Raw genomic sequence first — 27,846 nt, 5'->3', positions numbered from 1 at the left:
AAAAGTATTGGATTATGTATTAAAAAGAAAGCTGCAATTCACGAGAATGGACCAAGAGACACACTGCCTTGTCAACTTGGCAAACGTAATGAGGTCATATAAAAGTCAAAGTGAGGGTAACTACATGTCAGCGTGCAAAATTGTATACAAGATTTTTCTATGACAGCTTTCAGTTTGCTTTAATGTCACTTTACTGGTGTGTTGAAAGAAGATATGCCCATTAATAATCTGTGTACTATGGCTTGGTATAATCTTATTCTAAAAGGAACTCCAGTGAATTCTAGAATTGTTTAAAGCTCAGCGTGTAATGGTTCCTCATCTGTCCCAGAAGTGACAGTAACTTTTAAAACTCTTTCTATAGTCAAGTCTTGCTGTATGGAGTCACAACCACAACTCATTAACTAAAAATGCCCAGGCAGGGGGCACCTGGGTGGCTCAGTTGGTTAAGTGTCCAATGCTTGATTTCGTCTCAGGTCATGATCTCAGAGTTCTGGGATCGAGCCCCATGAGTCTGCATTGGGCTCCATGCTCAGCAGGGAGTCTGCTGGAGATTCTCTCTCCCTCTCCCCACCCCACTACTCTCTCTCGCAAATAAATAAATCAATCCATCTTAAAAAAAAAAAAAAAATGCCCAGGTGGCTGTGGCACAGAGAAACTGCTGATCCAAATCACCCTCATTTTATAGGCCACGAGAAACACATTCACTCACATTCATTCAATACATTTAATGATGACACTCAAATTAATGACGTATAAAATAAGACACCTTCTGGTAACTGAAGTCTCCTTTATTCTAGATCATCCTATTAGAATTTTATTATTTTTACACCAGAACTATGAAATGCTTAAGACAGATTACTAAATAAAAAATAAAATAGGGATCTCAATGCATAAAACATAAATTAAAGCAAAAGCAAAGACCTGGGGAGATCCAAGAGAGCAAGACAAGCCTTAACCAAAAAAAACCTGTGAGTACCCAAGGAGCTAGTGTTTTGAGCCACGTTCTCTCAGCTTCTGGTGACCATATTTAGTAATAAGCACATCAGCCAAAAAAGGCCAGGAAAAAGTTTAATGGTTTAAAAAATAAGCAAACGGAGACTTATTTTGTATTGCACAAAGTGCTAATTTCAATAGATCCATTAAAATAAAGAATTTTTGAGAAACTAATAAAAGTGATGGTTGCTCAATCCAAATTGTTAGACATAAGAGTTTACAGCATTGTATTATGCTAGTGTTTTAAATCTGTATGAACAAATTCAAATACTTGAGTAGCTAGTTTCTTAAACTTAATAGAAAACCTTCTACAATCTCAAATGCTTATCATTGTAAACATGTTAAGAAATATTATAAATAATTGTTTAAATGTTAACTAGGTGCTATGGTCCTAAAGCGGGTCACTTCAAAAAGCCCAATAATTACAGCTTATCATAGTAACTATATAATGTATGACAGTAAACAGAACAGTTATATACATGAGCCAACGTAAAGGTCAGTAGTCATGAATATGAGGGGGTCACTGGACATCTATTTCCAAAGCTTCCACGATGTGTGCGGCAGAAGGACGATCTTTAGGATCTTCATTAGTGCATACAGAAAAGAGTTCAATCACTTTCTGGTATGTTTCATCCAGTTCTTCCATATTAACAGGTGGCCTCGTCCCCAGAGCTGCATAGTATGCTTCATCGTCAAAGTCACTTTCATCAAAAGTTTTATCTGCTCAAGAAGGAGTTGACACAAACAGAATTAACACTAAGTCAGGGAAAAGTTTAGCAACTGCTCGAACTCACCCTCCTGAAACAAGAACTCATCATCTGGGATGCTTTTCATGATACACTGCGGTCTGCCATGGTGGAGATCAGCTATTGTCATGGTTTACAGGTCATGAACCCCGCCCCTCTTACTAAGATAGCTCTCTAATCTTTTCCTCAGGCGAGGGGAGTTTCCAAGGAAACTTTCTGCTCTGCTTCTCAATTTATCTCCCTATTGTCAATTAACCTACTCTCATTTGTAGGAGATTAAACTGAGATTGCACCAAATTAGTATTAATATAATCCATATCTCATGCACTAGATCAAACAACTTCCTCTTTTAAATTTTAACTTAAAGATGAAATAAAATTTTACCAGCTAATCTTTAGTTCAAACTGAGGAGATTGGGGTTTATGTTAAAAATAGTTAGTTATACCTTCATCATCATCATCTGGAAGATTAATGTGTGGAATAGACAAAGTCATCATTTCCCACAGAGTCAGGCCAAAGGCAAATATGTCAGCCTTGTCAGTAATAATACCATTCTCTTCCAAAGCTTCCTTGGGTTTCCAAGGCTCGGTGCCAATGTAACAGGCCTCGGGGTCGGTCACTGAAACAAAATACAAGGAAGCTGGTCCTTAGGGCAAGCACTAGAAATCACTAAGAAAAGCAAGCAACCCAAAGAAAACTGGGTAAGTGATTTAACAGGTAGTTTAAAGGTTAATACGTGTAGGTAATAAACATGAAAATATACTCAATCTCATTAATAAGAATTACTTTTTCCTTATCAGGTTGTAAAATATTCAAAATCTGGCCAGTTGGCAAGGGTGTAGAGAAACAGCACTTCTCTTTGAAGGTAGCAGGAATGAGGGCACCTGGGCGCCTCGGTCAGTTAAGGGTCTGATTCTTGACTTCGGCTCAAGTCATGATCTCAGGGCCCTGGGATCAAGCCCCGAGTTTGGGCTCCCTGCTCAGCGGGGAGGCTGCTTCAGATTCTCCCTCTCCCTCTGCCCCTCCCCTCACCTCTCTTTCCCTCTCTTAAAAAAAAAAAAAGAAAAAAGAGGCAGGAATATAGATACCACAAAAGACCTCAAAGAGCCAAAGCAATCTTGAGGGGAAAAAAAGCTGAAGGTATCACAATTACAGATTTCAAGATACACTACAAAGCTCTAGTAACCAAAACAGTATGGTACTGGCACAAAAATAGACACACAGAGGAACAGAAGAGAGCCCAGAAAGAAACCCATGCTTATATGGTCAATTAATCTATGACAAAGGAGGCAATCAATAAATGGTGCTAGGAAAACTGGACACCTACATGCAGAAGAATGAAACTGGACCATTTTCTTATACCATACACAAAAATAAACTCAAAATGGCTTAAAGACCTACATGTGAGACCTGAAATCGTAAAACTCCTAAAAGAACACACAGGCAGTAGTATCTTTGACAGTGGCCTTAGCAACATTTTTCTAGATACGTCTCCTCAGGCGAGGGAAACAAAAGCAAAAATAAACTATTGGGACTACACCAAAACAACACACTTTTGTACAGTGATGGAAACCATCAACAAAACGAAAGACAACCTACTGAATGGGAGACGATATTTGCAAATGATATATCTGATAAGGGGTGAGTATCCAAAATACATAAAGACTCATAAAACTCAACATAAAAAAAACAAACTATTGATTAAAAAAATGGCCAGAGAATCTGAACAGACATTTCTCCAAAAATGACACAGAGATGGCCAACAGGCACATGAAAAGATGCTCTTCATCACTCATCATGGGGAAATTGCAAATCAAAATCACAAGGTATCACCTCACACCAGTCAGAATAGCTGGTATCAAAAAAACAAGAAATGGCAAGTGCTGGTGAGGATGTAGAGAAAAGGAACCCTCATGCACTACTGGTGGGAATGCAAACTGGTGCAGCCACTGTGGAAAATAGTATGGAGGTTCCTCTAAAGTTTTGCAGTCTGTTCTGCTACAATAAATATTTTGTAACACAAATTAGTGCAGACACAATTAGGTATAAAAAGATCCATTTTTTTTCCCATTACCTGTTATTTTTAAATGATCAGAAGTAAACGTCCTCATAAAGAGAAAGCCTTATCCCAAGGGAACAAAAATGCTTTCTCTTAATGCATGGTTGGTTTAGCAGCTTTAAGAACTGCTAATGCTGACTATAACCTTAAATTGTCTCGTGAAGCTGAGAGTGTCAGCAAAGGGGCTGGGGAAGCACTCCCCCGCCCCCATGCTTACAAATATTTTTTTAATTAAGAAAGCCAGATCAAATTTTTAGTTTTAATTAAAAGTACCTATTGAAAATAAATGCCCTCAAGGAAGTGCAAACCCAGGGTTTATGGTCACACAGGATGAACTGATGCTGGGTGCCAGCCAAAATTCTATGTGTTCATATTTTTATCAGGATCATTATTGCTTTTGTTACTGCTTTGTTTTCAAAGCTACATGGGGTTTGATTCTTCTGTCTCAACTCTATTTCTTCTATAAGCTTAGGTCTCTTTTGGTTTTGTAGAAATTAATATATCAGGTTATTATAAAAAATGCCCACACTGCCCAATTAGTTTTTGGAATATGTTCTTGGGAATGAATTACAGGATCAAAGGGCGTTTTGAAAGGTTTTTGGTTTTTTAAAAAATACATATTTCCAAATTGCCCACTGTAGTAGTTATCAGTGCTGTTCATCAAGTAGTTCATACTCTCTCCCTTCGGGACACATAGAAAGATTGCACTTTCTGGCCTGTCAAGCTTGGATGGAGCCATCTGCCTAGTTCTGGCCAGTGAGTTGTGAAAGAAGGGACTTGTGTCATTTCTAATCTCGAGCATGTGTTAATGCAAGACTTTCTAGGACAGCACCTTCCAATAGAACTTTCTGTGACAATAGAAATGTTCCATATCCGCACTGTCCAACATGGTAGCCACTAAGCATATGTATCTACTGAGTGCTTGAAAAGTGGCTGGGGAAATGAGAGTTTAAAATGTTAAAATATTAACTAATTTAAATAGCCATATGTAGCTAGTAGCTCTGTAGTGCACAGCTCTAGAGCCTTTTTTACCCTCCATACATACAATAGCAATATTCCATATAGTGGATGTTCCAGCAGCTTAGGTCCTAAAGTGAGAATGGCATGGGACAGCCATTATGGACCTATAGCCTGGAAAAGCCTGGGTTTGAAGCCGCTGAAGTTTTTGAGGGCCTATGCTACCACAGCACAACTTAGCCTAACCTGAATGATACACCAATCGCAACTTTACTTCGCGTATGAGAAGCTATCCTATTGCTCACAGTAGCAGAGAGAAATTTTTCAAAGGATTTTTCATGGTCACGGCTTTTTTTTTTTTTTTTTTTTAATCGTTTCTGGCTTTGGTGTCCTTCTTAAGCCCAATATTAAGGAAATATTTACCTACAATTTTTTCCTTTTTTTTTTTTTACATCCTCAATCTACAAGGATATGAGTGTGAGGATGGAAAACAGCTTTATTTTTTCTAAAATATCCAGGGCATCATCATTTATTGACTCAACTACCTCTTTTTCACTAATACTAACATGTCACTTTTATTACAAAAACTCGATATATTTGGGAATACCTGACTTCCTTATATTTTTCTGCCTATTTTCTCATGAGTATCACTGCTTTAATTACTGTGGCTTTGTAATACTTAACATCTCCTCAGGGAAATTCCTACTCATCATTCTTTCACAGAATTTTCCTGGCTAAGTTTGAACATATAAGAAGGATGAACTGTTTATGAACTGTTTTACAGGTTTATAAACTATGAACTTTGACACGGTCTAAAATAAAATAGATCATATTGGGATAATGCACAATTCATGGATTTTTTAATTCATTCACTTTCTGCTTTCTATTTTTAAAAGGGCTTCATTTTTTCTCTGATGAGAGTTAAATACGCAAACTTAATTTCATAAAGGTTAAATAATGAAAATGTTTTCCTCTGTGTAGTGTTGACCATATCAAATAGGTTTTGATTTGTTATTACATTCTCATTATTTTCTAAATATTTGTGTAGGTGAAATTTGATTTCAGCTAAGAATTATTTACAAATATTTTGAATTCCTAAAAAATGTGGGTGTTGTTGTTTCCAATTGTGTCACTAATTTCTAGATTTATGATGATCTAGATGATGAACGTCAACCCTTAGATCACTTTCACTTTTTGTAATGAGGTTTTCTCATATAACTTAATATATGTCCAATTTTAATAAATACTTGGACATACAGAGATTGACCTTATACTACTCAGACCTTCTACATCTTAATTTTGTCTATTTGATCTATTAAGGATTGAGAAAATTTTGCTTAAAAAATCTTATTCTTATTGTCTCACAATTTCACCTTTCATTTTTCAAAGTTTCAACTTTGTAGCAGTTATGTAGCCTAAAGGCTCATGAATGATTATAGACATCTTTGTGTAGTCCCTCTATTCAACCTGGCTTTTGCCTTCGACCTAATTTATAGACTTTACCTTAGCTAGAAATTACAGTGCGAAAAAGTTCTAAACAGCATTCATTAATCTTTCTTTTACCTTCTATTCGTATAAAGAAGCAAATTTAAGTGTTATTAAATAACATGTTGAAAGCAGAGGCTTTCTTTACAAGGCTGGCTCTGGGTTCTCACCAAGATCTTAAATTCCCTGAGGATGTCAGTATTTATATTAGAGTGAGAAGAATGAGTTGGGGCAGGTCAAGGGGCAAGAAGCAGAAGGCTTTTATTAGCACCCTATTTTCCTACTTCTACCCCAGTTTCTTCTTCTACCAGTTTCCCCAATCTCGTCACTAAATGAACTCCTTTATAAAACCTTATTAAAACTTTGTTTTCTAGTCCCAGATCTTTTACCACATAAAAATCCCAATCCAGGTTAGAAATAGTTCCTAAAATTATCTTCAATTAAAGCAGATATTAATAAAAATGCAATAAGTTATATTGTGGGTATGGCAAAGGAGAGGGCTGGAGGCTGAGTCAAAGAGAGACAGGAAAGGAAGGATATTATTGTATACTTTTGATACAGTTTTTGATTTTTGAAGTATGTAAACTTATTATCTATTTAAATACATAAAAATTAGAAATTTAAAAATTGCATAAAAATAGAGTTTTAAAAAATTCGAATACTACTGGGGCACCTGGGTGGCTCAGTCAGTTAAGCGTCTGCCTTCAGCTCAGGTCATGATCCCAGGGTGCTGGGATCCAGCCCCCAGGGAGTCTGCTTCTCCCTCTCCCCACCTCGTGCTCTCTCTCTCAAATAAATACAATCTTAAAATATAATAATAATAAAAATTTGACTACTACTTACCAGTCATATTTTCATCCAGTGGTAGAGAGACTCCTACATCACAGATTTTAACTGTTTCAAAATCACCTTTAATTACAACATTTGAAGACTTTATGTCTCCATGAAGCAGTTTCTTTTCTTGGTGTAGATACTAAAATAGTGGAAAATTTAACACATCTGAGCAAATACATAAACTGATAAAAATATATGATAACCTCCAAACACAGAAAAAACAACTTGAACTCCCTTCCTGAACTACATGCAGGATGATATCTGTCCATCATTTCAGATTATTTGAAGTCAGACAAGGGAACATCCCATATTACTCCAGTCTGCCATACTGAGCAGACATAAAGAGTCTTTGGAAATCAATGTCTATTTATAGATAAGCTAACTTTTCAAACTCATCTCATACTTTTACAGCAAAAGAGGATACTGCAGCTTTAAAAATATATCACAATTTTACTTGAGACTAGTAGGTTTTAGAACTAAATCTGGAACCTTCACAATGAGGCACACTTTTCACAAACAAGTTGTTGAGATAACGCAGAACAACAGATAATTAAGGGCAAAAGTTACACAAGAAGAGGAAGCAGAAATGTCATCTAAGACTAATACTTTATTTTACACATTAACTCTTAGTAATGATACTCATCCATAATCAAAAACAATCCTGAAAACCTGTTATTTTTTCATTCATCAGCATCTACTCTGTGAGCTGCTTGAAAATAGTGCAGAGACAATTTTTGGTATATACTTTCGAACACTTACTGTGCTTCATTTAAATGTTGATCATAAATTGAGTATGCTCAAATATGTTCATAGTGAAATGTATTAATTCCACTATCCATATATATTTAAAGTCATTATTTATTAAATAATTCAAATTTTTAATTTAGCTTATCCTATCCATTTAAAATCAGTTTTTCTACATAGATATTAAAATATATATTTAGGAATATTGCTTTTATGTAGTTTTATATTTCATAAGTCAATTTTATATCAACTCTTAACATGCAACTTTGATATCAGCATCAATACATGATCCACTCTTGAGTCATCCAACAGTGTTCCGGAGCCACCATTTCTCCGGCTTGGTTACCTAGGATAACGAATCCTTTTTCTTCCTTACACTGTACCTACTCAAAGGCACAACAATTTATTTGACAATATTAAAAGAGCTTTTTTCTTCATTTGACCTATAGACGTATATTGACATCCAAAACTTAACATCTCACAAAGCAATCTTCAAGAGGTCTGTTTATATCAACAGAGGATTAGGCTACACCCCCAGGAATAATTACTAAATTTGTGTTAAATTGATTAATCCTTTTAACTAAATCTAACATATGATCTGTATAAACAAAACTACCTGACTTGGATTATTTCAGGCTATGTAAAGACCTCAAAGAATACTCTGCTGATCAAGATAAGGAAATAGTGCATTCTGCAATACGAGAGAGTCTATAAAGACTTTAACTTGGGGCAACTACTTCTTCTGCAGGAAAAAAAAAATCCCACCTTGTAATTAGGTATATAAAGTAGTTCTTTCTTGTTCCACAAAAATCATTTAAAATATAATGGCACGGTTACCTTTAACCCTCTCGCCATGTTCAAAGCAACTTTTAAAATTATGGCTGCTGGAAAAGGATCTTGTCTGTCTTTATATCGTTCTTCTATTAAGTCATTTAGAGACTTTTCCCCTCCATATTCCATAGCGAGACACAGACTACCATCACTGGCTTCAGTGAAAGCACGATAACCTTAAAGAAAACAGGACATTTTCTTACTAGAATAGGGAAGAATAACAGTATTTAAGTTTTTTTACAGTGATGTGATTGGAAACTGACAAAGTACAATGAAACAACTATTTATAAAGCTAACTCAGTAGATATAAGTTAAAATGACTTCAGTGTTTGCCAATAGGATCACAAATTAAAATATTTTTAAATGCTCTATGCCTTCCTAAATATAATGGTTTCACTAGTCTTATTTACATTGAAAATGAAAATAAGGAAATTATCTAAATGAAGGTCATTTTATATTCCTGAATTCTCTACAGCACCAGCATCATAATGAGTATATCTATTCCCATTAAATTTTAAAAATACAGAAGCATCTAAAAATATTACATAATTCTTATTTGAGAACATTCACAATAATCTTGTTCTTGCCAAACTCCACCACCATCTTCATTTTTATTAGTGACACTGGTCGAGAGATTATATAAACTGTTTCTGAATAAACACATGTACTGCTACAAGGTAAATTTAAACTTACCTACAATGTTTGGATGATGGAGGTTTTTCAAAATCTTAGCTTCATCTATTAGTCTCTTTTGATACATACTTTGATAATGATCATTACATCTTGGGTTAATCTTTTTCACAGCCCAAGGAGAATAAGACAAACCTCTTGGAGATCTTAAAAAAATAATCAAACAAAGTATAGAAAGAATAATAACCATAATGCATTTCAAATGACTAACAAGAACTTTCAAATTTTGAAAAGAGTTCAGTAATAATTTAAAATTTTTTTACAAATATTTTCGACTATTGGGGCACCTGGGTGGCTCAGTCACTTAAGCATCCAACTCTTGGTTTCGGTCAGGTCATGGGATCAAGCCCTGCATCGGGCTCTGCGCTCAGCGCACCGTCTACTCAGGACTCTCTCTCCCTCTGCCCCTCTCCCCACTCCATGCACGCTCTCTCTCTCATAAATAAATAAATCTTAAAAAAATTTAAAAATAAAGTATTTTTGACTATCAACACCTCTGCTACATATCCTTTTTAATTGGAAGATATATAGCTGATATAGCTATTAATTACAAGCCTGATATCTATTGCTGAAAGGTAGGGGTTAAAAAGAGACAACTAGGAAAAAAAAAGAGAGAAAAAAAGAGACAACTAAAAGGAAAAAGATGGGACGTTATAAATTTTAAACTTCAAAATTACTATTTTCTAATTTTTCCATTTCAGCATGTCAGACTACCAACTACTTATCAAACATTTAACTATATGTACCAGAGGTAAGTTACAGAATGCTAAGTAATAAACACTGACGTCCAAGAAGCTTAAAGAACAGATGTACAAAAAACATTTGGCCCATATATGATTGTGCAAAGAATAACACTGCTCTTCACCAACAAATATTGTCCCTCTATAGTAACCAATCCATCCTATACCTTTCACCATATACTCAAAGACTCACGTGTAAGGAGATAATAAACGTACAAATGAGAAAAAACGTAAACTGTCTATTTTCTGGGAAGAGTCAGTCATTTTAAGAATATTTAAGGTGCAAACATTCTGAGGTCTAAATAAACAGGTAAAACAAAGTCAGGGACAAGTTTACCCGATAAAGTAGTTATTCATGGGTACAGCAAATTAAGGAGGACAAAGTGCATGCAGCATATGGGCAAGAAAGCAAATGAAAAGAGCCTCGAAAGTTAGAGATAAAAAATTTTACCATAAGAAGATAAAATAGACTGAACCAAGAATCAAGAATCCACTTAGTTTTTTACTAACTCATGAACATGGCTCTATGCTTGCAGGACCTTTTCATTTTTAAATCAAAAAACATGCACTCAAAGGATCATTAGATTTCTTAATTCAGATACATCTATCATACATAAGTTTATCCAAAGTATTCTTAAACCTCCAATTTTAGATAACAACAGCAGTTGGGGATGCCCCTCTTCCACGTCATTTTATTATGGAAAATATATTTTTCAAGTTTCAAAGGGTACCCCTCAGCTTCCAAGGATTTAGAATTCAGTGAACAAATCCATCTTCACCTTTTTCATATCTCAATCTATAGAATGCCAAGAACATACTTACAAAATCTGAATAAAATATTTTACCAAGCTAAAAGTTGGTTCATTGAAAAGACAAATAAAACAGGCAAATTTTTTTAATGAGACTGCACAAGGGAAAAAATGAGACCCAAATAATATTGCCAACAAAAACAGAGACATAACCACAGATTCATCAGAGATAAAAAATATAAGTGAATAGAAAAATAAAACTTTTATCCCAATAAATTTAAAAGACAAAATGGACAAATTCTTAGAAAAATATAAGAAACCTGACAAAAGAGAAAATGTAATCACGAGTTTAAAATATTCACATAAAAAATACAAAGCCTAAATAATTTTACAGGTGAGTTTACTAAACTTTCAAGGAACCTATCATTCCATCTTACACAAACTGTTCCAGGGACTAGAAAGAAAAGGGACTATGAGCCTAGTATAACCTTAATAGACAAATCAAATAGGGACAGCAGAAAAAGGCAAATCACAAGCCAATTTCACTTAAATCATAGACATAAGAACCCTAAATAGCAAAATGAATCCATCAGTTTTATTAAAAAAATAATAATGTATCACAACTAAGTTAATCTGGGAATGAGAATTTGATTGAACATAAAAAAATATAGACTTCTAGGTTAAAAAATATAGACTTCTAGCTTGAACATACACATATAATTTTGATCCCTTCCAAACCCCACTAAAATAAAAGCAAATGGGTATTTTAAGACCTACACCCAATGAGAAGGATGGAAATAATGAAAAGGAGAAAATACACTTTTGGAAGCTTGGAAAGCAGATGAAAGTAACGGACTTAACAAGCCTAGTGAACTTCCTGAAAGTCACTTAAAAAACAGGTGAATTTCGAGCGCCTGGGTGGCTCAGTTGGTTAAGCAACGACCTTCGGCTCAGGTCGTGATCCTGGAGTCCCGGGATCGAGTCCCGCATCGGGCTCCCGGCTCGGCAGGGAATCTGCTTCTCCCTCTGACCCAACCCCCTCTCATGCTCTCTCTCTCTCAAATAAATAAAATCTTTAAAAACAAAAAACAGGTGAATTTCTAGACACCCTCCCCAATTCTGTCCACCTCCTATTCCTCCAGCTTCTGCAGACCGGAGACTGGCTTTGGAAGGGGTTAAAGCGGAGGGTCTTTAGCCTGAGGTTTACTGGCATAGTTGAGAACCCGTGAAGCACAGGGGAAGAGTAAATGACCATACGCGTACTAAATGCTGAATGTGCTTTCACATGTGTATATACCTGTTTATTAACACCCAGACCAGGATACAGAGCCCTTATAGCACCCTCAAAAGACTTAGGATGCCATCTGAACATGGAAAACATTAAGATAATTATTAAAAACAAGACAGACAAAAATGAAAAAATAGAAATATCAGAAGATGAGGTTGGAGAAATCTCCCAGAAAACAGAGCAAAAAAAAAACCCAGCCCCCCCACCCCCCGCCAACGGTAAACAATAGGATTTCCAGATAGAGAAGAGCATAATGGGGGTGAAAATTATCAACAAAGTAATTTAAAAAACAATTTCCCAAGATTTAAGAGTAGGAATTTTCAGATTCCAGAAGGCCCACACCCATGTATGTCATTGTGAAATTCCAGAACAATGGTGACAAACAGAAGATCATACAAAGTTCCAGGAGAGTGGGAGGGACAAATAACCTAAACCAGATTACATAAAAAGCAGCAGCAATCAGAAAGGCTTCAGAAATCTCAACAGCAACACTACAGGCTAATAAACAATGGAACAATGACCTCAAAATTCTAGAAGAAAATTATTTCCAAACGAGGATTCTGACTCAGAAAATCAAAAAGGGCCATTCGAGAATGAGAGTAAAATGAAAACATTTCATAAATGCAGATTTTCAAAAATGTTATTTCCTGTGCATCTTTCAATGGGGAGCTACTACATGCCCTCAGTCAAAATGAAATGTAAACCAAGAAATAGTAAGATGTAAGATACAGAAAAACAGAGGATCCAATTCACCAGAGAAATGAAGGAAATCTCCAGGTTACCAGTAAAAGAAAACCCCAGGTTGACACGGCTACATTAGGAGGAGTGGTATGGTCAGTCACTGACTACTGTTTTTCAGTGACAGCGATATGAAGCCTTCTAATTAAGTCTCACAGAGAGAACTTTGTTGGTAACACACTTTACATGTAAGGACATTTTTTATTTTATTTTATTTTATTTTTTTAAGATTTTATTTATTTATTTGACAGAGAGAGAGACAGCAAGAGAGGGAGCACAAGCAGGGGGAGTGGGAGAGGGAGAAGCGCTTCCCACTGAGCAGGGAGCCTGATGCGGGGCTCGATCCCAGGACCCTGGGATCATGACCTGAGCCAAAGGCAGACGCTTAATGACTGAGCCACCCAGGTGCCCGGTAAGGACATTTTTTTAAAAGGGGGAAAAAATGAGACTAGCCATAAACGTGTGAGAATTTTTTCTTTCAAAATAACTTAAGAGTTTTTAGACCCTAAAAAATGAATGTCTATAAAAAAAATAGCACAGAAACACACGAAGGGGGTGTTTAAACCACAAAAATTCTTCAAGAATAGCCACATATAATTGCCATGCTACGTAACAGAAAGTATTTCTATTTGGAAACAATATAAACCTAGATAAAGCTAACAATATACTGGTAGGTAGGCTGATTCCAACAATGCATTAAGGAATATAAATTGACTTAAGTTATTTGACACTTAATAAATAAAGGTACAGAGTAATGAGTAAAAGAAACAACTTTTAAAAAAATGCTTGTTGACACCTATAATTTCATTTTTCTTTTAATACAATTTTCCTACTTTAATATCATGTATATACCCCTCTTACTGAACAGTGATGACATAAGAAATTAAAAAAATGTCCTTTTTTAAAGGAGAGTATCTTGAGGATGCCATTCTCCAGATACAAGAGGTTAACAGTCACTGACATCCCCCAACATCAGCATCTTCTCGGAGGTTTTCCTATTGAGAATCCTGTGTTGTTACCACACAGGAACCACCTTCCCTCTGTCTCTTTCCCTTCCCACACAAGCCAAGGAAAAATTATAAGATAAATTCCTTCTCCTTTAATAATCCATCAGTAGGAAGGTAGGAGAAAAGTATACCAGGCAAAATTCTGGCAAAGTTATAAAAAGTTCTAGGACTGGAATATAGCAGTCAGATAAGATCAGGAACACATCTGACATCAAAATATTTGAATTTTCATATTCTTTTTTGTCTTCAGGTACACAGCAACTATGGTTCCATGTGAAAAGGTTAATTTGGAATGTTACACTCACCTTTTCATAAGGTAGACATTTACCCCAGTGCCAAAGCCAAGCTTCTGCATAAATGGAGAAGCAGGAATATTTATACATGGAGTTGAACATAGTGCTAAATGTCAGAAAGACAAATAAAAAATATAAAATTAGTATTTGAAAAGACCTCTACAAAAGCATCCAAGTATTTTCAACATCTGAGTATTAATTGGCATAGTCTTCTGGAGAGCAATTTGATACTATCTACCCTAACTGTACATGGAAACCCTTTGACCAAATCCACTTCTGGAGCCCTATCTCACAGGAACACCGAAGCAGGCGTCAGCAAATGGCCTATTTTTGTTTGACTCACAAGCTAAGATTTGTTCTTAGATTATAAAAGTGTTGTTAAAAAATAAAGAAGAATATGCAACAGAGTCCCTATGTGGCCCACAAAGCCTAAACTATTACTATATGTTGTTTGCCAACTGTGTACTACAGCACGTGTGCAGACAACATGCACACACTTCTCTTTGAAAATTGGGATTTTTGTGACTGCAAACAAACAAACAAAAAACCCAACTAGTCATCATTAGGGTGATAATTATACCATATCTGTATTACAGAGCATTATGTAGTCGTTAAAAAAGATGAGATAGAGGAGTCCTACTTTTGTTCATGAACAACTGAACAGACTTCTTGCCATGAATAACTAAAACACCTGACAAAATAGAAGTTTTCAGACATTCGACAACAGGCAGAGCAGGGTTGTGAACTCTGAGAGAAAACAAACAAATGATGGGAGCCCTATCACTGCCCTAACTTTACTGCTTTAAGGCAGTCTCTGGGCGGCAGCACGAAGAAACACAGCCCAGAAGTCTTGTCAAAATCAGGAGACAGAGATCAGAAGTCCAAGAGACCTAAGTAGCTAGCTAGAATTTGTGGAGCAGAGAACCACAGGGAGCCACAAAATGAGAAAGAAAGCTCCAGACACCCGAAAAGAGGTCTCCCTTCAAGTGTTGAGTTATCTGCATATCCAACAGACAGAACTCCCCAAAGTCAGGGAAAGCACCATGCACGGGCGTGACTAAACAGCCCACAGAGAGCACAACGGTCTAGGAATGGTTCAATTACCATCAGCCAGGGCGCGGCAACTTGGTAACACACAGGGCATTGAGTAAAGTCCTCTAAACAGTCACGGCTCTATTTTAGCCCAAGGAAAAGGTTTACAGTAAAGCTCAAAAGCAAACCTCAAAAGAAATAAGCTAACATGCAGGTAACGTAACTGGACCATCACAAAATCACACTGCCCTCCAAAGAATGACGAAATCTAGCACTTGACAATGTAAAATGTCCAGCAGCCAATAAAAGAACTACCAGGTATGAAAGAAGAAATATGACCCACACCAGGAGAAAAATAAACCGACAGAAACGTACCATAAAATGACAGTGATGTAGAATTAGGAGGTAAGACCCTTAAAATAGAAATCTTAAAAACATGCTCAATAATGTAAAGGAAAATGTGAGCATAACAATCAAAAAAAACTCCTAATGGAACTTGAGGGAATAAAAAAGACAATGGATAAGAATAAGATCATCTAGAGATGCTGTTAGAGAAGCATCTAGAGAAGAAGGTAACTAAGTTTTAAGACAAAGCAACAAAAACTACCAAAAATGAAGCACAAAAAAAAAAAGATTAGAAAAAATACAAAGAAATCATCAGCGAGCTTTGGGACAATAGCAAAAGAGTAGATTTGATCCAACCACACAGAGAATTACATTAAAGGTCGTCTAAGCAGTGTTGTCCAATAAAACTTTCTGTCATGATGGAAATGTTCTATATCTGTGTTGTCCAGTATGGTAGCCACTAGCCACATGTGGTTATTGAGCACTAGAAAAGTAGCTAATACAACTGAGGAACTAAATTTGTAATTTTATTTAATTTTAATTCATTTGAACCTAAATTTAAATCACTAGATGTGGCTAACGAATGAACAGTCCAATTAAAGGCAGAAATTGTCAGAATGGATAAAAACAAAATAAGACATAACTACATGCACTCTATAATAAACTCATTTTAAATATAAAAACACAGATGGGTTAAAAGTAAAATGTTGGAAAACATCCTATTCAAACAGTAATCAAATTAAAACTGGACTGGTTTTATCACATAAAAGTAAACACACATCACATAAAGTGAACCTCAAACAGTTCAAGACTGGATAAAGAAGACATTTCATAATAGTAAAGGGGTAAATCATCAAAAGAAATAACCATCCTAAATGTAAAAGTATCTAGTAACAAGCTTCAAAATACATAAAGCAATCACTGTAGAACTCAAAAGGAAAAAAACCAGATAAATCCACAATTGTAGTTGGAGATACCTCTCTCAATAGTAGAATAAATAAAATTCGTAGAGATACAAAAGACCTGGACAAAACAACATAAGTCAACCAGCTTGACCTAAATGATACTCATGGAACACCGTACCCCAAAACAGCAGAAAGTATGATCTTTTCAAGTGCCTGAAACATTCGCCAAAATAAATAAACCTCAAGTCAAGAAAGAAAAAGTAAAATACCAGTGTCAGACATGAAAAAGGAGATACCACCACAGATCCTAATGACATTAGCAGGGTAATAAGGTAATAAGCGTATAACACAAATAACATTTTGCCACTTTATTTGATAACTGGAAAGTGAAAAACTTCCCTGAAAAACACTAACAAAGTTTACACAAGAAGAAACAGATAATTTGAAGAGCCCTATACTTATTAACTGTGATGTCACAGTTAAAATCTTCCTCCTAGGAAGAAAAGGGGAGTATGTCAGAGGGGGAGATGAACCATGAGAGATGATGGACTCTGAAAAACAAACTGAGGGTTCTAGAGGGGAGGGGGGTAGGGGGATGGGTTAGCCTGGTGATGGGCATTGAGGAGGGCACGTTCTGCATGGAGCACTGGGTGTTATGAACAAACAATGAATCATGGAACACTGCACCAAAAACTAATGATGTAATATATGGTGATTAACATAACAATTAAAAAATTAAAAAAAAAAAAAAAAAAAATCTTCCTCCTAAGAAAACTTCAGGTCACATGTCTTTCCTATCAGTAAAGGAAGAAAAGCCAGTTAAGGGAAAAAAAAACACCCATCAATTCTACATATACTTTCCAAGGGAAGAGAAGGAAACACTTCCCCTCTTACTTTATGAATATAGAATATGCTGATATCGAAACCAGAAAGATATTCCAAAAAGAAAAGACAACTACAGTCCAATATCCCTTATGAACACAGAAAATATTAGCAAACTGAATCAAGCAATATATAAAATACATCAAGACCAAAGTGGCTTTACCCCAGGAATGAAAGTTTGGTTTAACATTTGAAAATTAACACAAATTACCACATTTAAAGACTAAAAAAGCAAACTATCTCAATAGATTCTGAAAAAGCTCTTGACAAAGTTCAACATCCATTCATAATAACCTTCAACCTGATGAAGGACAATAAAAGGAAATCCTTCACCCTGATAAAGGATAACTGTAAAAAACCTCCATCTAGCATAAAACTTCACTGAGAACAAGGCAAGTATGTCCAATCACACCTCTTCTATTCAAAAATATACTAGAGCCAGTGACATAGGGAAAGGAAAAAGAAATAAACTAATACAGTGACACAGGGAAAGGAAAAAGAAATAAACTAATACAGGTAAAAACAAGTAACACTATCTTCATATATTCATCTACAACAGTACCAACTATGTATGAAATAGCCTAAGGAACCCATAAAAAGCTAATAGAATGAGTGGCTTTAGCATGGTTGCAGGACACAAGGTCAATATACAAAAATCTATATACTAGAAATGAACAAGATAAGATTTTCTCCTATATTATCTTCCAGAAATTTAGTAATTTTAATCATTTTTGTATGTGATGTGAGCTGAGAGCAATCTGCATATAAATATCCAAATGCTTTTATTTGTTGAAAAGATTATCCTTTATTCACTGAATTGCCTGGGAAACTCTTTCCCTCACAAGAGCACTGCATGTACCAGAAGGGGAAAGGTAAAGTACCTCATGGTTCAAACTGATTCTTTACCAGGGAGAACCTCCCAATCTGTTAGAATGTCAATAAAATTAGCTAACAGATGGCCAAACCTGGCCTACAAAATAAGTCTTATTTGTTAAAATCAACATTACAAAGAGGACTTGTGCTAAAATTGCTTGTGTATGATAAATAATAGTTAAAGGATCAAATAATGCTAAGACATTTTTATAGCAATAACAATGAAAAAATATTTTATATCTTACCAGATTTCTTTTTTTCAGATAATTTGCTTGGTGTCTTGAAATTACTGATTTCTTCCATTGTAATAAACACTCTAGGTCCTATGATGAAAACAAATTGAAAGTTACACTGCAGTTATACAGAATACAACTCTCTTTCATGAAGAAAAAAAAAGTCCTATAATACTGTAACTCATTTTATCATATAAACATAAAATTTGAGAACTGAAAAAGACCATGACAAATATTTAGTCCAATTTTATTTACAATGAAAAAACTGAGACCTAGGAAGTATAACTACTTACCCAATGTCATGCTATTAATGATTAAGTTTTTACACTTGTTTGTATTAAGAAGTAATATACACACTAGGAAAAAGTAATATATGAACTTGGTTAAAAAAAAAAAAACCACCTCGTACATAAAGGTAAAGGTAAGTTTCCCTCTCACACTTCCCAGGGGTCACTGTTAACAGGTCCTTTATACCTTTTAGAGATACGGTCTAGCCAAGCAGCATTTATTCGTAATAGCCAAAAAGAGGAAACAGAAGTATTCATCGGATGATGAATAAACAAAATATGGCATACAATACACACAACAGAATATTACTCAGTCATAAGAAGGAGTCCTGATACATACTACAACATGAATGAACCTTGAAAACATTATGCTAAGTGAAAGAGGCCAGACACAAGAGGCCACATATATGATTCCATTTACAGAAAATGTCCAGAAGAAGCAAATCCATAGACAGAAAATAGATTAGTAGTTGCCAGGGGCTGGGGAGAAGGGAGAAGAAAGAGCGACTCCTAGTGAGTGTGGGGTTTCTTTTTGTGATGATAAAAATATTCTAAAATTGGGTAGTGATTTAATATATTCAACTCAGACTATTCGTAAAGTCACTACATTATATACTTTCAGAGTGAATTTTATAATATGTGAATTATATCTCAACAAGTTATGTAAAAATGGTCTATGAACAGAAAACACTGTATATACAAGCAAGTTAATCCACGGTTTTTATTTCTTCTGTAACATATTTATTAAAGAATCCTTTTTAATAAAAACTTTAAGTATTACTTTTTCTTTTTAAAAAATAGTTTGGTTCATATTAGATTTATTGTACAGCAAATTGTCACTACATGTATATAAGATTGTTTGGTTTGTCTATAAAAAAATGGGAGGCAGACAAAGGGTTTGCATCCAAAATACATAAAGAACACCAAAAAAAAAAATAATCCAATTAAAAAATGGGCAGAAGACCTGAACAGACATTTTTCCAAAGAAGACATACAGATGACCAAGAGGCACATGAAAAGATGCTCAACATCACCCCGTGAGGGAAATGCAAATCAAAATCACAATGAGACATCACCTCACACCTTTAGTCAGAATGACTAAAATCAAAACCACAAGAAACAACATGTGTTGGTGAAGATGTGGAGAAAAAGGAACTCTCATGCACTGTTGGTGACAATGCAAATTGGTGCAGCCACCATGGAAGACAGTGTGGAGGTTCCTCAAAAAGCTGAAAACAGAACTACCCTATGATCCAGTAATCTCACTACTGGTATTTGCCCAAAGAAGACAAAAACACTAATTCAAAGGGATACATGCACCCTAAAGTTTACTACAGCATTATTTACAATAGCCAAATTATGGAAGCAGCCCAAGTGTCCATCAATAGATCAGTGGATAAAGATGTGGTACATATATGGAGTGGAATACTACTCAGCCATAAAAAAGAATGAAATCTTGCCATTTGCAACAACATGGATGGATCTAGAGTATAATCCTAAGTGAAATAAGTCACTCAGAGAAAGACAAATACCATATGATTTCACTCATATGTGGAATCTAAAAAAATAAAACAAAGTGGGGGGTAAAACAAAGACAAATCAAAAAACAGACCCTCAACTACAGAGAACAAATGGTTACCAGAGGGGAGGTGGGTGGGGGATGGGTGAAATAGGTGATGGGGATTAAGAGTACACTTACCATGATGAGCACTGAGGAATATACAGAACTGTTGAATCACTATATTGTACACCTGAAACGAATATAACACTGTATGCTAACTACACTGGAATTAAAAAAATAAATTAAAAATTGGCAGGCAGAGAGAACATATGCTTAAATTTTGTATAGAGCTCTTAATAAATAGCATTTTTAAAAACTGCCAAGAAAAATCACCTCAAAGGCCTACCTTTAATTGCCGATTAATGAGAAGCCTGTTTCTTTTTAAATGTAGCCACAATCACCACTGTTTTCAGATTTGCCTGAATTTTGAACACCAAAGACCTCCTTTTCATGCAAAAATACACTAATTTTATCAAGTGAAACATTTAACTAAAAGGAAGGAACATATTTTTCCGGAACACATTTCAGGCCTTTCGGGAAGGATAAACTATTTTAACGGAGTGGGTTGGAGGAGCTACTTCTACTTTGGAAATAATTTCCCCATGTGGTTCTGACTGCCCTTCTTCCATCTTCATTCATCTACCCTCACAAGAAGTTGTGAAGGAGCACCTCAATGAGCTTCTAAGACTCCTATCTACCTATGGGAAGCTACTCTTCATTCACTCACTCAACACATACTTATTGAGCATGTACCATGTGTTAGGCACTGTTCTAGGCACCGGAGCCCCAGCAGTGAACAAGACCCAAACAAACAAGAAGATAAATACAGAAGATAATGATATATAGGCAGGGAAAATACACACCAGTTAACTGAGACAGAGTGCTGGGAAGGGGCTTGAAATTTGAGTTGGGGTGGTCAAGGGGAGGTCTCCTTGAGATGTCATTTGAAGGAAGTAAGGGAGCTAGACCATGCAAATATCTAGGGGAAGTCTGCAGGACAAAAGTAGTAAATACAAAGGCCCTGAGGCACAACATTTTCAAGGGAAAGTGAAGAGGGCAGGGCTAGCAAAAGGGAGAAAGGAAATGAAGTCACAGAGTTTGGGGATGAAGGACAGCAAATCAGGTAGAGCACTGAGCCATAAAGACCTCAGCTTTTATTCATAGAGCTTTAGTCACAGTAAGGATTTCAGCTCTTGCTGAGAAAGGGGAAGCTATTGGAGGATTTTACAAGGAGGAGTGAAACACTCCATGTTATGTTTCAGCAGAATCACTCCCATTTGTGTTTATTAACTGAAGGGGAACAAGGACAGGCACAATACTGAAATAATCCAGGAGAGATGTGGTGGCTTGGATGGTAGGATGGTAGCAGTTAGAAGTGGTGACAAATGGTCGGGTTCTGTATGTATTATGAATCTGGAACCAATAAGATTTCCTAATGTTTGGATTTTTGTTAGGAATGAGAGAAAAGTCAAGGATAGCTCCAAGTTTTCAGACTGAGCAACTGAAAGAATAGAGATGCCATTACTCAGATCAGGAAGTCAATCTTGAATGTCTGATTAGACATCCAAATAAAAACATGAAATAGGCAGCTGGATATAGGTCTGGAATCCAATCTGAAGGTACAAATTTGTGGCATAGCAGCATGTATATGGTATTAAAGCCAAAGACTGGATGAGAGCACCTAAGGAATAAGTAAAGATAGGAAACACAGACCTCTGAGGGATCCCAACATGAGAAATGAAGAACAGAGTAAACTGACGAGGAGCCAGAAAACTAGGATGCAAAACAATCCCACAAAGTGGGGTGTCCTGGAAATTTTACCGCCTTATAAGTCTCACTGCCCTTCCCTTCAGCATAAAGAGGATCTCATATTCAGAAGCAGCCTAAATGTTAAAAAACCTTCCTCCAACTAAAAAACATCTAAGTTTAAACAAGTCTTTTAATACTACATTTTAGAACACTCTAGGACTCAGTCCCACTTCCCACTACAACCTACTTGCAACTAAATAGACTACACCCTCTCTCCATCTCACAGTTGTCTGAGGCACCTTTTTTTCTTGACAAAACAGTTTAGGCCTCAGTCTACTGAGAGATAGATGGCTTCTGGCCACTAGCCCAAACTCTCAGATTTTATATACGTAATCTATATACATATAGATCTATCTCTTTCTATATATTTAAATTGCTAAATAACTATAGTAATCTAAATCACAAGATTCTTATGAAGGTAACAGCATAAAATTGTAAATATCTTACATGAAGATACATTAGAAATGAAAGTATTACGACTGTGGGCAAAATTTCATTGTGGAGTATTTAGGTAATTTTTTTTTAAATCAAGTACTGTTTAAGAAGCAGTATTTAAAAATTAACAGAGCTCAGCAAGTTAATCAAAAGATCCATTGAATCAGATATCAATTAACTTTTGGACCCTAAGCCACCCTAGGGCTAAACAAATACATGGATACTACTGGGCAGAGCTGAAGTATATAGACAGGCAGCAAAAAAAAAAGAAAAGAAAAGAAAAGAAAAAAAACAGAATGAGAGAATTGGTAACGATGAGAAAAGGAAATGGAGGGGGAAAGTAGCCTGAAAAAGAATGGCAAAGTTCTGATCAGATTATTTCTAAGGTCCTGTACACTTTACACCCCACAGCTTCCTGGAGGTAGAAGCACAAACTGTTTATCCCCCCATCCAGGAGCTTACGGAGGGCTGGTTGTTAAAATGCTTCTTCCAACTGCTCAACCACCTCCCTTGAAAACTGGAAGCAACATTAGGTGAGAAGTTCAAAGGCGGGAACTGTGCTTCATACGACCCCTCTTTCTCAAGCCCCACCCTCCCGTTCCCACCAGAAATCCTTCACCAATTCCAGCCGCGCCTAAGAACTGGAACTGAGACTCACTGGGAGGCGATAAGAAACCACCGTTTCCACCAAGCACAAGCCGGTGTTCCGATCTGGTGCATGTAAGATGTCCCTAAACGCTGGGGTCTCGCCTCAAGCAGAGACCTGGGCCTCAGGGCGTCTGTCTGTAAAACCAATTGTAAAATAACGGCAACCTGCTAGATCCATCGTCTTCTCCTACGGATCTTCCATAAAAAAGTAGATTGTTAGGCTTCACTTCGAGAAAAGGGCAGTTTCTTGAAATCCCCACCCTACCCTGCTATTCAGATGCGCATTCGGGTTTGGGTCGCACTTTTCTAAATTAATTCCCAGTTGAACGCCACATTCCCAACGTCTTCACCTTTCCCGCTAGGTCCCGAGCTGTCACCAAGCAAAAGCAGAGGCCGCGGCCCCGGGGGAGGGGGGGGTGGGGGGGGGTGGGGAACAGGACTCCGCCCCAACCCGGGCCCACGCGCGGTCAGGGGTCCACAAAAAGCTCCCCTTACCGCAGCCGCGCCGGGGTGGAGAAGTTCAGGCCAAGGCCGTCTTGAAAACTGATCCCGAGTGGCCCTCAACACGACCCGGGGCTGCCTCAGCGTTCCGCCACCGCCAACACAAACACTCAGTAACAGTCGTTGTGACGGGACCCTCCCCGCTTTCAAAACAGCGCGCGCCGCCCCTGAGCGGCTGCGAACTACGGGGTGGCGCGAAGGACACAACAAGCCGTATTCGTCGTTCTTGCTTCTTTTCCCCCCCTGGCCTTTCCAGTCTCAGCGGTCCCATCTTACTACCAAATGGGGACGCCTTGAAGACAAATGAAAGGAAGAAGCTCAAAAAAGGACAAACTGATTTTTAGAGCCACTGTCAGCCTTTCAGACGGACAACTTCGGTTAAAAAGAGTATTTATCCATGCATGTACTTAAGGCTGAAATTCTTCCCCCATTAAAAACACTGTTGTCAAAATGTGTAACGATTATTATATAAATTTTTATTACAGATTTATTTGGCCTTGAAACACTCTAAAAACGTATTAGCCTAGAGTAACAATCATTTTTGGCTACGAAGAAAAACAGATATTTGGAAATTTTGCTAACTCTTGTAATTACCACACTCAGATAACATTTGTTCATCTATTTCTAGAGCATCATTGGGAAGGCACCTACCATTTGCCAGGTGTGTATTGAATTCCTACTACATAGGATGGACTATAGTCGTTATACAAGAGGTGCGAAAATGATTTAAGTCATAGAATGACCTCCTGCTCAGGAGGAGCTTGGACTCTATGGGGTGGAAAGGAGGAAGAAATTCACTAAGAACACACACACGCACATGCACATGACATAGTACAAAAAATACTATTTTGGACACTACAGATAAGGGCCTGGTATCCAAGATCTATAAAGAACTTCTCAAACTCAACACCCAAAAAACAAATAAGTCAAAAAAATGAGCAGAAGACATGAACAGACACTTCTCGAAAGAAGACATACAAATGGCTAACAGACACATGAAAAAATGTTCATCATCATTAGCCATCAGGGAAATTCAAATCAAAACCACATTGAGATACCACCTTACACCAGTTAGAATGGCAAAAATTGACAAGGCAATAAACAACCAATGTTGGAGAGGTTGTGGAGAAAGGGAAACCCTCTTAGCCTGTTGGTGGGAATGCAAGTTGGTACAGCCACTTTGGAAAACAGTGTGGAGGTGCCTCAAAAAATTAAAAATAGAGCTACCCTATGACCCAGCAATTGCACTCCTGGGTATTTCCTCCAAAGACACAGATGTAGTGAAAAGAAGGGCCAATGCACCCCAATGTTCATAGCAGCAAAGCCCGCAATAGCCAAACTGTGGAAAGAGCTGAGATGCCCTTCAACAGATGAATTGATAAAGAAGACGTGGTCCATATATACGATGGAATATTACTCAGCCATCAGAAAGGATGAATGCCCAGCTTTTACATCCACATGGATGGGACTGGAGGAGATTATGCTAAGTGAAATAAGTCAAGCAGAGAAAGTCAATTATCACATGGTTTCACTTATTTGTGGCACATAAGGAATAGCATGGAGGACATTAGGGGAAGGAAGGGAAAAATGAAGGGGGGCAAATCAGAGGGAGAGATGAACCATGAGAGACTATGGACTCTGAGAAACAAACTGAGGGTTTTAGAGGGGAGGGGGGTGGGGGGATGGGTTAGCCCAGTGATGGGTGTTAGGGAGGGCACATACTGCATGGATCACTGGGTGTTATATGAAAACAATGAATCGTGGATCGCTGCATCGAAAACTGGTGATGTATGGTGACTAATATAACATAATAAAATAAAATTTAAAAAAGTACTATTTTGTAGGCTATTATGATCATAAACCCCATTTTTCTTTTTTTAATTTAAAATAAATTATTTAACATATAGTGTATTATTAGTTTCAGAGGTAAAGTTCAGTGATTCAACAGTTGCATATAACACCCAGTCCTCATTACATCATGTGCCCTCCTTAATGCTCCCCACCCACCTCCCCTCCAGCAACCTTCAGTTTAGAAACCCCATTTTTCAAATGAGGACACTATGGCACAGAGAGGTTAAGTCATTTGCCGAAAGCCAGAAAGCTAATAAATAGTAGGATCAGAATTTGAACCCATGTTGAGCTTAGACTTCCTCTTTAAGAAAAGTGCTCAAAATCTCTTCCAACACACACACACACACACACACACACACACACACACACACACACACACACCCCTCCACCTCCAGGGCCTTCTCATTTGGGCATCCTCTCCTAAGCATGGATGGTTTTATTGCACCTTCCCTCTATTTGCATGCTAACTTTTTTTGTGGAGGCATAATATAAACCTCATCATCTTTTTTAAAAAATCTATCATTTTCTTTTTTTGGTAAAGATTTGTTTATTTATTTTAGAGAGTGTGTGAGCGTGGGGGGAGGGCAAAGGGAGAGGGAGACAGAATCCCAAGCAGACTCTCCCCGCTGAGCACAGAGCCCAATGTGGGGCTGGGTCTCACCACCCTAAGATCATGACCTGAGCGGAAACCAAGAATTGGACGGTTAACCGACTGAACCATCCAGGAGCCCCAAAATCTAGAATTTTCCACACTTTTAATTAAGTTTTACGTTTTTACAATTCTCTGTTTTCTATTCTTACTGGCTAATAAAATCCTGCCTAAGGCCCAAGACTGAGAGCTTCTTAATTAACCAATGCTTGTGAAAAGAAACTCTAGGGAGATGAGGGTATTGACACAGGTGTAACATGAGGCAGAAAATATTCACAAGAATGAAGGCCCTTGGGTAAAGACTCATAACCATCCTGTTCCCCATCTTATAACCAAAAAAGTATCTCCAGAGATTATCCCTAGAAGCATCTGAACTTCACAAGCTTAATGTTATTGCCTGTGAAATAGAATTGTTAATCTCAAAGTCTTGCAAACCAGTCAGTTGTCATGGAAACAGCTGCCAACTTGGATTGGCTAATTCTTCCAGTGTACAAATGGTCTGGAATCCTTGGTTCAGGCAAAAGAACTGCAAAATCTATTTGGCTCTGGGCTGGTTGTGTCCAGAGGAATATCTGCATTGTCACCTTTTTTATGGCATAAACTCCAACTTCTGCTCCAGTCAAGGCCTCTCCTTCTGGCTTTCAAGGGCCTAGTTTGAAGAAGAAAAAAAAAAAAAAAAAAGAATATTAACATTTTTTTCCTCGTTTCTGCTGCTGTTACATTTGCATTCTCTTTGAAGCCATATGGATCTACTGATTAGCTAGAAGAATGGTAGGAATATTTTGGGAAGAGAAAGAAAAATAAATTTCACCATTTCATCTTGTTATATCCATATATCCAACCGGTTACCTCCACATGTCCCTAGGGTGCTGCTCAGGCATTCTGAAGGGTTTGTCAGGCTTCTCAAGATGTGGAAATGCCTCTGTGTCACCCCATTCCAGGGGGAGGACTTCAGATATGTCAAGCAGACTGTTTCTTCTCACACAGCTCTAGTTTTCAGGAAATTCTTTTTAATTTTGGGACAAAAACGGACATATCATCACAAACTCTAGCCTAATGACAACATTTAACTAATATATTTTTTAAAGTAATCTCTACACCCAATATGGGGCTCGAACTCACAACCTCAAGATCAAGAGTCACATGCTCTACTGACTGACCAGCAAGGTGCCCCTTAACTAATATTTTTGATGCAGCTTCTGTATGCCAACCACCGGGCTACATACTGGGGAACCAACATGGGCAAGATCAACAGCTTGGGCCCTTTAAGGCTTTACTGTCTGCTGGGGATGGTAAACAATAAATAATGAAAGCATTTGCAAATGTTGATCAAGGCTGTGGAGGGCATATGCAGGCTGCTGTGACAGAGAATGATGGGCAGTTGTGTAGAAGGTTCTACTCTCACAGCGTAGTCAGAAAAGTTTATCTGAGGAGATGATTTTAAACTGAGCCTTCAGGGAATAGAAGGAGCCGGTCTCGCCTAGAACTAAGGAAAGAGCCTTCCAAGCGGAAGGAAAGGCAAGTTCAAAAGCAATTACATTGTTTAGGGGGCTGAAAGGAAGAAAAGCTGGCTGGGATATAGTGGGAGGTAGGTGAAAGTTGGCCCAGGATGAAGCTGGAGAGCTAGGTGTTCTCTTAGTGCAGTGAGAAGCCATTGAAGAATTTTAACAGAAGAATGGCA

General features: G+C 37.2%; 1 protein-coding gene across 4 annotated transcripts; it reads right to left on the bottom strand.

Moving 5' to 3' along the window:
* Positions 1–782: 782 nt before the first annotated feature.
* On the bottom strand, positions 783–27,089 carry PBK (PDZ binding kinase). Of its 4 annotated transcripts, XM_027599113.1 has the most exons (9): positions 27,015–27,089; positions 26,750–26,814; positions 18,437–18,514; positions 14,167–14,260; positions 9,343–9,485; positions 8,656–8,825; positions 7,084–7,213; positions 2,185–2,358; positions 783–1,713 (listed from the first exon to the last, which is right to left on the bottom strand). In XM_027599113.1, exons 1-9 carry the CDS (start codon positions 27,044–27,046, stop codon positions 1,514–1,516), a joined length of 1,086 nt encoding a protein of 361 aa, XP_027454914.1. In that variant the 5' UTR covers positions 27,047–27,089; the 3' UTR covers positions 783–1,513. The 4 variants fall into 4 exon arrangements, with proteins under 4 accessions (XP_027454914.1, XP_027454916.1, XP_027454915.1 ...); XM_027599115.1 differs by lacking the exons at positions 26,750–26,814; positions 27,015–27,089 and adding an exon at positions 23,660–23,822; XM_027599114.2 differs by lacking the exons at positions 26,750–26,814; positions 27,015–27,089 and adding an exon at positions 23,330–23,505.
* Between the last annotated feature and the right edge of the window lie 757 nt (positions 27,090–27,846).

Source organism: Zalophus californianus, chromosome 2 (genome assembly GCF_009762305.2).
Source record: "Zalophus californianus isolate mZalCal1 chromosome 2, mZalCal1.pri.v2, whole genome shotgun sequence".
Classification (NCBI taxonomy): domain Eukaryota; kingdom Metazoa; phylum Chordata; class Mammalia; order Carnivora; family Otariidae; genus Zalophus; species Zalophus californianus.
Note: the sequence above shows the minus strand (reverse complement) of the source record. Positions and strands in the feature narration are given on the sequence as shown.